Below are 9,822 nucleotides of genomic sequence, written 5' to 3' on the forward strand. Positions count from 1 at the left end.
TGTTGAATAATTCTAGATTGTTGATTGATATTAAAAAATGTACATTTAATAACGATAAAATTATCAGTTTTTCACTTACAATGTCTGTTGATGCGAGATTCCGGTTCTCCTCGTTCTACGACCAGGATCCCTGCTCGATCAACTCTACCACGACCAGGAGGTCTCCTAGTAATGCTTCTTCTCCGGATGTCCCTGCACACACAGACAAGTCAGAGTACGCCGGTTGTTCTCCCGGCGTAAACCCTCCGACGCTCAAGTCAGATATGAAGGTTTGGGGAACGCTTGCCACAGGTCTTATGGCTTTTTTGTGGTTTTCTCTTTTATCTTAAAAATGCTAACCCTTTTACCTTCGTTGGCTACCTTTTTATAGGCTTCCTCTGAATCTCAGTCTTCCGCTCTTTTCGAGACGGTATGGGACTCCAACTGCTGCGTTATGGGCAAAACATGGGATCTAGCGTGTTACGCCACGGTTCAGGGGAAAGCGTGGCTGCCACGGCTCTGTGAGACCTTGCGTGTTACGCCACGGTTCTGGGGAAAGTGTGGCTGTCATGGCTCCGTGAGATCTTGCGTGTTACGTCGCGGTTCTGGGGAAAGCGTGGCTGTTGTGCCTAGGTTCTCGTGCTGGAGAGCGCGTCTTGCCAACTGCCGTCGACCGGGTCTCCTCGCCTCTCGGTCTCTAGCCGGAATGGCCTCATGCCTTTTATAGGAATTGGCCTCGCGGACGACAACATCGTGGACGAGCAGGATGTTTCTGCTCCTGTTCTTCCACGCGCCAGGCTTTAACGGAAAACACCGGTGCGCAGAACTCCGCCATCAGATGTCTGCTCGTCATTCCTGGTCCCTTCGACGCATTTGTCCCAAACAGTATCCCTCCCAAACACCGGTCCCCCAGTTTCTGGTGTTGGGTAATGTAGTGGACCAGCAGTAGAAACTCGATAGTACTCGCTCGCGTGGGTTTGGAAAAGGCTGCCAGGAGTCATGTCGCATTTAATTGCGGACGAGGTGACGTGGCAGAAATCCCCCCCTCCATTTGAATTTCAAACCGACGGTTACGGGATTCTCGGAATATGCGTCATTAAATGCTGGCAGCCCAAGAGTTTGCTTCTCAGTAAGGAAACCCAAAATCTTCAAACACGAACTCGTCATTTTCTCCATTCTTGTCTCTCCGGCGAATGAACCTCGGCGCCAAAGCTGTCATCCCTGTCTCTCTCTGACCGAGTCCCTGCTTCAGGTATTTTTTCTATTTTTTTTTTTTTCGGTATCGGTTAGTTGTAGGTAATCTCCTTTCTCTCTGCTTTGCTTGAGGTTGTAGTTGGCGGTGGTGTTTTGGTTAGAACTTAGGATATGTCGAAGGGTAAGGAGAAGGTCGTTGAGGTTGGTGACGACGAACTAGGTTTTTTGCCTAGTCTGCCCGCTGATTTTGCTTTTGATCCCGGGATCCCCTTAGAGCCCATTAGGTCTAGTGTTGGTACTAGCGCTAGGAGGATGTCTCCCCAAACAACCTCCTCGAGCGACAGTAGCGATGAAGAAGGGTCTTCTGGATCGGAGAACACTTTGAGTGAGGGTCAAGGGGATGATTCTAGTGAGGCGTCCCCATCAGGAGCATCACGACCAGAAGAACGGGGTACAGTAGGGGGTAGAGCCTTGTCGCGTGATTATGCCATTGACTACATGTCGTGTACGACCACGTTTGACGAGCTCAATGACCTCCGACTTAGGTATAGTATTCCTGGTGAGATACCTCTTAGGATCCCAGGAAAAAAGGATACACCTAGCCGGCCTCCCAGGGGATACGTTACCCTGTATCTGGAGAGCTTTAAGTATGGGCTGAGGTGTCCCTTGCAGCCTTACTTTGCCCGGATACTTAACGGGCTAAATCTGGCTCCTGGTCAGCTGAACCCCAACGGGTGGAGAGTGCTCTCTGGTCTGTTCATATTGTGGGACAGATGTTGCCAAAGCGAGCCCACGGTTGATGAGGTGAAGCATCTGTACCAGCTGAAGAGCAGCCCTAAAGATGCCGGCTGGTACTACTTCCAATCTGGTACCAAGAGCAGGAAACCCATAACTGATCTTCCAACTGGTGGTGGTGGGACTTGGAAGAGGAAATTCTTTTTTGCTGGGGGTCCCTGGGGTCAAGTTGCACAAATAGACGGGAAGGATTGTCGCGTCCCACCCCGTTTCACGGTCCCAGGTTGCCTGCTCGCTTTAGATGTCTTGTATCCATAATTGTTCCTGCTGTATTGGTTTGTCTCTAACCAAGTGTCTGTTTGTGCTGTAGTTTCCTGGGGTGTTCACTTCCCGCTCCGACCTGGTCTGCTTAAACGGGTCGAGGCTGTATTGGCCAATTCCTGCTCGAGCCGAGAACTGCTATCTACATACAACTTCCTCGAGTCTCGGTTGATACTTCCTGGCCATAAGATGGAGGACGCAGTGATTGGAGCTCTGACCAGGAAACGCTCTCGGCCTCCAACAACCGATAGGGACCAGGACAAAGATGCTCCCGCTGCGAAGCGAAAGAACATCGTGCAGCAGGTTCCTCCCTTGCAGGCTCTCCCTCCTGCCTCTGCTAGAGTCGGGGAATCCAGTAGAGCGGCCACTGATCCTGCTTCCTCTTCTCCACCTGTTGTGCCTCGGTCCCGCTTACCCGACAGCCGACCAGAACACTTGGTTCCCTATCTCAATGAGTTGTCTAAACTCGTGAGCAAGAAGGACCTGGAGGGCTTTGACGGTTGTACCCTGGGCGAGCTGGTGGGAGCCATGCAGTACAGTGCTTTCCATCTCAGCTGCATGGCCACCTACTATAAGGCCAAGGTTGGCCGTTACGACAGGAAGATGAAGGAGGACATTCAATCGGCGACGACCAGAGCTGACGTTGCCGAGAAAAAGGCGGGGGAGCTAAACGTTGAGAACCTCAAGCTGATAGAGCAAGAGTCCCTTGCTCAAGCAAAAGCCATTACACTCGAGGAGGAGCTGACCAAGGTTAAGGAGGACCTCCAAGGGCAGAGGGCTATGTATGAGGCTCAGCTCGAATCTCTCCGCGATTCCCACCGAGCTCATGTAGAGAACTTGGAGAGGGAGGCCGACAACCAGTACGACCAGGGACTTCGGCATTCGTATCGTTGTATCATGGCCGTCCTCGGGAAGCAACACCCTGATCTGAAGATGGATGACCTTGCAGCTGGTGTTGCTCAACATATGGACGAGGAGGCGGCCAAGGAAGATGCCGAGGGGTTAGAGCCGATCGTGATTGAGGAGGGTAACTCTCCTCCTCGTGCAGTCCCTGCTGATGTTGGCGAGGCGAGCACCCCCCCGGACGCAACTGGTGATACCCCTCCCGCACCCGAGGAGGTCCAGCCAACCGATGCTGCTCGGCTCACTGACCCACCATCTTTTTGATATATTTCTTCTTGTATTGTAATGAACAACGTTTATGAAATTTATCCCCTCTGTTAGCCATTAATAAAAATGTTGTTGATTACTATCTCGTGTCGTACTCATGAATTAATTTTCGTCTGAAACGCTGATCGCTTCTGTCTCGCCGTAAGACAGGCTTTGAGACTTGGTGAGGCCTTTGCGTGCCGTAGAAAACTTTCCAAATGCTTTGGAGCCTGCTCGCCTTCTCGCGAGCGAGCAGATCCTTGCATGCTGGGCTTTTGTCTGGCCCTAAGACAGGCTTTGAGACTTTGTCGAGCCTTCGCATGCCTTAGGATTTTCTTCAAACGATTTGGATTCTGCTGCCTTCTCGTGGCCGAGCAGATCCTGGCATGCTTGGATTCTGTCTCGCCATAAGACAGGCTCTGAGACTTGGCGAGCCTTTGCATGCCTTAGGATTTTCTTCAAACGATTTGGATTCTGCTGCCTTCTCGTGGCCGAGCAGATCCTGGCATGCTTGGCTTCTGTCTCGCCATAAGACAGGCTCTGAGACTTGGCGAGCCTTTGCATGCCTTAGGATTTTCTTCAAACGATTTGGATTCTGCTGCCTTCTCGTGGCCGAGCAGATCCTGGCATGCTTGGCTTCTGTCTCGCCATAAGACAGGCTCTGAGACTTGGCGAGCCTTTGCATGCCTTAGGATTTTTTTCTTTTTTTTTTTTTTTTTTTTTTTTTTTTTTTCGGTTTCAAGCGAAATAAATTCGTCGACGTTACATTAATGGCAGGATTTGACTTACATGAAATTGTTCGGACATAAAACATAAAAATAAAAGATAGACCGCATGAGCAGAAATTGCTTTAAAATGTGAGCAAGTCTTACTGGAAGTATTTTCGGAGGTGTGCTGCGTTCCATGGGCGTTTCACTTCGTGGCCGTCCGCGCGAACCAGCTTGTAAGCTCCGGGCCCCGCTATCTGCTTGACTCTATACGGCCCTTCCCAATTCGGTCCCAGCACTCCTTGAGTCGAATCTTTGGTGCTCTGATTCACTCTTCTCAGTACCCAGTCTCCGACCCTGAATTGCCGTATGTTCACCTTCTGGTTATAATACCGAGCAACCCTCTGTTGGTAAGTGACTGATCGCTCGGCTGCTTGTTCCCTCCTCTCCATTAGCAGATCAAGATTCAAACATATCTGCTCGTCGTTCTCCTGCTCATTGAAATGATCTGTCCGGTGTGTGGTCGTTCCTACCTCAGCCGGCACGACCGCTTCATGTCCGAAAGCCAAAGCGAACGGTGTCTCCCCCGTTGCGGTTTTGTGGGTTGTTCTGTATGCCCATAGCACACCTGACAGCTCGTCAACCCACGCACCCTTTTTTGCTCCGAGCCTGGTTTTCAGAAGCCTCTTGACTGTCTTGTTGGCTGCTTCTACTTGTCCATTCGATTGGGGGTGAGCAGGCGAGCAATACTTCAGCTCTATCCCGAGGTTCTGGCAGAAATCCCTGAAGCTGTGATTATCGAACTGCCTGCCATTATCCGTTACCAAGGCATATGGGATCCCGTATCGACAGACCAGGTTTCTCCACACGAAGTCTGTTGTTTTCTTCTCTGTGATCCTGCTAAGGGCTTCTACCTCTATCCACTTCGTGAAGTAATCTATAGCGACTATCGCATGTGTTGCTGCTCCTCGTCCCTTTGGCAATGGGCCGATCAGATCAATTCCCCATTGAGCGAATGGCCAAGGGGAGGCCATGGAGGTGAGCTTCTCTGGTGGTTGGTTAGAAAAATTTGCAAAACTCTGGCAGCTTGCACAGCTCCTGGTCTTCCTTTGCGCATCCTGGTGCATCGTCGGCCAGAAATATCCCTGCCTTAAGACCTTGTGGGCCAGGGACCTCCCGCCAGAATGATTTCCGCAAATTCCTTCATGCACTTCCCTCAGCACGTAATCCGCGTCGTCATCGTCCAAACACCGAAGGAACGGTAATGTATATCCTCGTCGATACAGTACCCCATCGATCATCGTGTATCTCGAGGCCTGAGCTCTAATCTTCCGAGCCCGTAGCTTATCTGGTGGTAAGACCCCGTCTCTAAGGTACGAAACTATCGGGTCCCTCCACGAGCTTTTTTGTTCTATCCGCAACACCCCCAAATTTTGCTCGATACTCGGGCGAGACTTTACTTCTAGGGGGACCGACTTTGGCATTTTTGGGTCGGCGACGGCTGCCATCCTAGCCAAAATGTCTGCTCGACTATTCTGCTCCCTGGGGATTTGTATCACCTCCACTGCTTCGAACTTCCCCATCATCTGCCTGACTATCCTTAGGTACTGTTCCATCTTCTCCTCTCTTGGTTGGAATCTTTCACTGACATGATTCGCAACCAGCTGGGAATCGGTTCTGATCTTAACTCTGTCCGCTTTCACGGCCCTAGCCAATTCCAGCCCTGCTATCAAGGCTTCATATTCTGCCTGGTTATTTGTGGCTGCAAATTCCAACTTTACAGCATAAGAGATCTCCTCCCCCTCTGGGCCTTCCAGGACAATCCCTGCTCCTGAACCCCGCTCTCCTGATGACCCATCCACCGATATCTGCCATACTTGAGTTTCGTCGTTGCCTATATCGGCATCTTGCTGATCCAAGCATACTTCAGGCTCCGCGAACTCAGCTACGAAATCGGCCATTGCCTGGGCCTTTATCGCCGCGCGGGGTTTATAGTCTAAGTCGAATTCGCTCAGCTCTACAGCCCATTTGACGAGCCGACCAGAGGCATCCGGCTTGTGCAGAATTTGACGCAATGGCTGGTTGGTGATTACCGAGACCGGGAATGCTTGAAAGTACGGCCTCAACTTCCGAGCAGCAACCACAAGGGCCAGTGCCCATTTCTCCATCGTTGGGTATCTGGTCTCAGCGTCGAGCAGGGCCTTGCTGGTGTAGTATATCGGATACTGAATTCCTTCTTCCTCTCTCACCAGAACGGAACTGGCGGCCCGATCAGATACCGCCAAATACAGATTCAACTTGTCCCCATCCCTCGGTGTGGACAGTAGCGGAGCTTGCTGCAAGTAATGCTTCAAGTTCCGGAAGGCTTCCTCGCATTCTGGGGTCCATTCCGTTTTCTTTCCCCTCCTTATCACTTGAAAGAATGGCTGACACTTATCTGTAGCCTTGGATATGAATCTGCTCAACGCCGCCAACCTCCCCGTGAGGCTCTGCATCTCCTTCAGGTTTCGAGGAGACGTCATTTGCACAATCGCCTGGATCTTCTCGGGATTTGCTTCAATCCCCCTATGGCTCACCATGAATCCCAGGAATTTCCCGGACTCGACCCCGAAAGCACACTTCTCCGGGTTGAGCTTCATCTTATACTTCCTCAAAAGCTCGAACGTCTCCTCGAGATGTCTGACATGTTCCTTCGGGACTTTGGACTTGGTGATCATGTCGTCCACGTACACCTCCATGGTTTTCCCGATCAAGGGCTTAAAGACTTTATTCACCAGCCTTTGATAGGTGGCCCCAGCATTCTTGAGACCGAATGGCATCACCCTGTAACAGAACAGACCTTGGTTAGTGATGAAAGCCGTGCTCTCCTCATCCGGCTCGTACATGGGGATCTGGTTGTATCCCGAGAATGCGTCCATGAAGCTAAGCAGACCATGTCCAGCCGTTGAATCTACTAGCTGATCGATCTTTGGTAAAGGGAAGCTGTCTTTTGGGCACGCCTTATTGAGGTCTGTGAAATCCACACACATCCTCCACTTGCCGTTCGCCTTCTTTACCAACACCACGTTCGATATCCACTCTGGGTAATTAACTTCCCGAATGAACCCTGCTCTCAGAAGCTTCTCCACCTCATCATTTACAGCCTCATACCTCTCCTGGTTGAAGCACCTCCTCTTCTGCCTTACTGCCCGAGCACCTTTCTTTATTGCCAGCCTATGACATGCTACCTCTGGGTCAATCCCTGGCATGTCCTCATGTGTCCAGGCAAACACGTCGGCATGAGCCTGTAAGCATTTCACCAACTCCTGCTTTTGCTCTCCCTCAAGTCTCGACCCGATTCTGATCGTCTTTCCCGGGTTCTCCGGTCCCATGCTTACTGTTTCCAGATCCTCTACGGGTTCTTGTCTGCCAGTCTTGTTTTCCGCTCGGGTATCGAGGGATGTTATCTGCATCGCCTCCCTTGCTGCCGAGGAGTAGCAGCTTCTTGCGATCCTCTGGTCTCCTCGTACCACTCCGACTACCCCATTCACCCGGTACTTCAGAGACAGATAATGGTTGGACAGCACCGCTTTGCTCATCCTTAAAAATGGCCGACCTAGGATCATCTGGTAAGGACCTTCCTCGTCCACTACGACGAAGTCCAGTATCATTGTTCTTTCTGTCGGGGGGCTCCCGATTGTGATAGGCAGTTCGACCACGCCCAGAGGGACCAGCTTCCCTCCTCCGAACCCCTTCAAGGAGGTGTTGGTGTATTCCAACTTCCGGTCGGCTATTCCCATCTCTTCCAAAGTTGATTTAAATAGCACATCAACTGAGCTCCCCGTATCAACCAGTATCCGGTCAAACTTCTTGCTAGCGATCGTGGCCTTGATGACTAAAGCGTCCTCGTGGGGGTATAGAATCCCTTCCTCATCCTCATCCGTCCACATGATTGGCACTTGCCTGACCCTTGCTCGTTTGGCTGCTGGGGTGTTGAAGAGTATCTCTTTACTGGTCATGGCGTATCTGGCATAATTTTTTCTCGATCTGTTCGAATCTCCAGCCAACGTTGGGCCCCCAGCTATCACCCTCGCTGCGGGCGGCTCGCGTCTCAAGATTCCATCACTCTGCTCCCCTTCATCCATGGTGGCCACCATCGGGAAAGTCCCATCCATAAACTCGTCCAGGTACCGATTTCTCACCAAATCTTCGACCTGGGTCTTGAGATCTCTACACTCTGCTGTGGTATGGCCATGGGTGCCATGGAACTTACAATAACGTCCTCTATCCCTCCTGTTGGGTAGCTTTGTTATTGGTGTGGGGAGGTGCAGCAGCCCTCGACCCTTTATGGCCTCGTACACCTCATCCAGGGGCATCTTCAAGGGAGTGTACCGCCCATAGTCCTGGTTCTGGTCGACCAGATGCACTGCTCTTTCTCTGTTTGCCCCACTGTGAGTTGGGGGCGGTGGGAGTGCTTCTGGTCTGCTCGTCCTGCTACCGTGGGAATGTTGATGAAGGTCGCCGGATGCCGAATCATGTCTTCTCCAAGGCTCCCTAGCTGGGGAGCGAGGAGGTGGCGCCCTGCTGCGCTGATACTGTGGCGGCCTCTGATGAGGCTGGTAAGCAATTACCCTACCTCCTGCTCCACTACCGGAGATCTGGTGGTCCCTCCTCCTGTTCGGTCCATTAGTTGGTAATGCTTTCTTCTCTTTCCTCCCTAACCCTTCCAACTGGTCTGTCTTGATCCGTGCAGCCTTCTCCTCCTCAATCTCGATGTCTCTTTTAGCCTGTTCGTATGCGGCTGCATACGTTTGAATAGCTGGGCTTCTCAAATTGTACCACAGCCTTCCTATCTTCACCCCTTCTTTCAGTCCCCTTAACGCCTGAGGGTGGTTGAAGGCTCCCAAGTCGAGGACAGCCCGATGAAACCTCTTGATGAATTCCCGAAGGGTTTCTTGCTCCCCCTGTTTCATGCTCTTCAGCTCCATCATGTCATCTTCCGGCGACATTGCCCCACTAAACTGCTCTGCGAATTCCTGGCACATCTGCTCGAAGGTTTTTATGCTGCCCCGAGGAAGTTTCCTGTACCATTCTCGTGCACGTCCCTCAAGGGATAGTGGGAACACCCTGCACCTTTGGGATGGAGATAATCCCTGGACCCCCGTTATGTCGTTGAAGCGCTCTATGTGCACCAGCGGGTCAGTTCTTCCCGAGTATCTGAGGTCGGGGAGGCGGAAATCTCTTGGAATAACTGCCCTCATGATCTCTGCTGCGAGCGGTGATTCCCCGTCCAGCATTATCCTCCAACCAGGGGCTCTGTTCCTCCCTTGCATGTCATCAATTATTTGCGCTAGCCTTCGCACTTCCTCCTCCAGCTGTCCTGCGCGACCAGGGTCGCGCGCTGCAGCTTGATCCCGCTCTCGCTCTGCATCACGTAAGTGTTGCCTCAGTTCTGTTTCCTCTGCGTTCACCACCCCGTCGCCCCCGTCACAAGTCTGTCTTCCCGGGGACTGCTCTCTTTCTCTATGAAATTCTCCCCGCAGAGGTACGTTACCTCTCTCACCGCCAAATCTCCCAGCGGTTCGACTTCTCTCCGCACTATCGGTACCTGGTGCCGCTCCACCGCCTCTCACCCTTCCCTCTTGGGTTACCCTTCGCTCGTTCCGCAGCTCATGCAGGATGGTTGTCAAGGTTTCCATCTGCTTTTCCATTCGCTCCATCCGGTCGAACATGACTTTTTCCCGTGCTTCGCTGATCA

General features: G+C 51.9%; 2 protein-coding genes across 2 annotated transcripts; one reads left to right on the top strand and one right to left on the bottom strand.

Moving 5' to 3' along the window:
* Positions 1 to 533: 533 nt before the first annotated feature.
* On the top strand, positions 534 to 3,435 carry LOC112098848. Its single transcript, XM_024185304.1, has 2 exons — positions 534 to 1,231; positions 2,279 to 3,435. The coding sequence occupies exon 2, from the start codon at positions 2,419 to 2,421 to the stop codon at positions 3,394 to 3,396; it is 978 nt and encodes a 325-aa protein (XP_024041072.1). The 5' UTR covers positions 534 to 1,231; positions 2,279 to 2,418; the 3' UTR covers positions 3,397 to 3,435.
* An 811-nt stretch (positions 3,436 to 4,246) lies between these two features.
* On the bottom strand, positions 4,247 to 9,784 carry LOC112099104. The gene is made up of 5 exons (XM_024186204.1): positions 9,373 to 9,784; positions 8,338 to 8,865; positions 6,335 to 7,095; positions 5,000 to 6,211; positions 4,247 to 4,738 (listed from the first exon to the last, which is right to left on the bottom strand). Exons 1-5 carry the CDS (start codon positions 9,782 to 9,784, stop codon positions 4,247 to 4,249), a joined length of 3,405 nt encoding a protein of 1,134 aa, XP_024041972.1.
* Positions 9,785 to 9,822: the final 38 nt, after the last annotated feature.

Source organism: Citrus clementina, unplaced genomic scaffold (genome assembly GCF_000493195.1).
Source record: "Citrus clementina cultivar Clemenules unplaced genomic scaffold, Citrus_clementina_v1.0 scaffold_4, whole genome shotgun sequence".
Lineage (NCBI taxonomy): Eukaryota > Viridiplantae > Streptophyta > Magnoliopsida > Sapindales > Rutaceae > Citrus > Citrus x clementina.

What these genes read in the sequence shown, in the direction of transcription:
- LOC112098848 (XM_024185304.1), top strand. Translation starts at nt 2,419, where the DNA reads ATGGAGGACGCAGTGATTGGAGCTCTGACCAGGAAACGCTCTCGGCCT.
- LOC112099104 (XM_024186204.1), bottom strand. Translation starts at nt 9,784, where the DNA reads ATGGAGCGAATGGAAAAGCAGATGGAAACCTTGACAACCATCCTGCAT. An exon ending in GAGGGATAGAGGACGTTATT is followed by an intron (nt 7,096 to 8,337) that starts GTAAGTTCCATG and finishes TGGATTTCACAG; the next exon opens with ACCTCAATAAGGCGTGCCCA. An exon ending in ACTTCACGAAGTGGATAGAG is followed by an intron (nt 4,739 to 4,999) that starts GTAGAAGCCCTT and finishes GGAGCAAAAAAG; the next exon opens with GGTGCGTGGGTTGACGAGCT.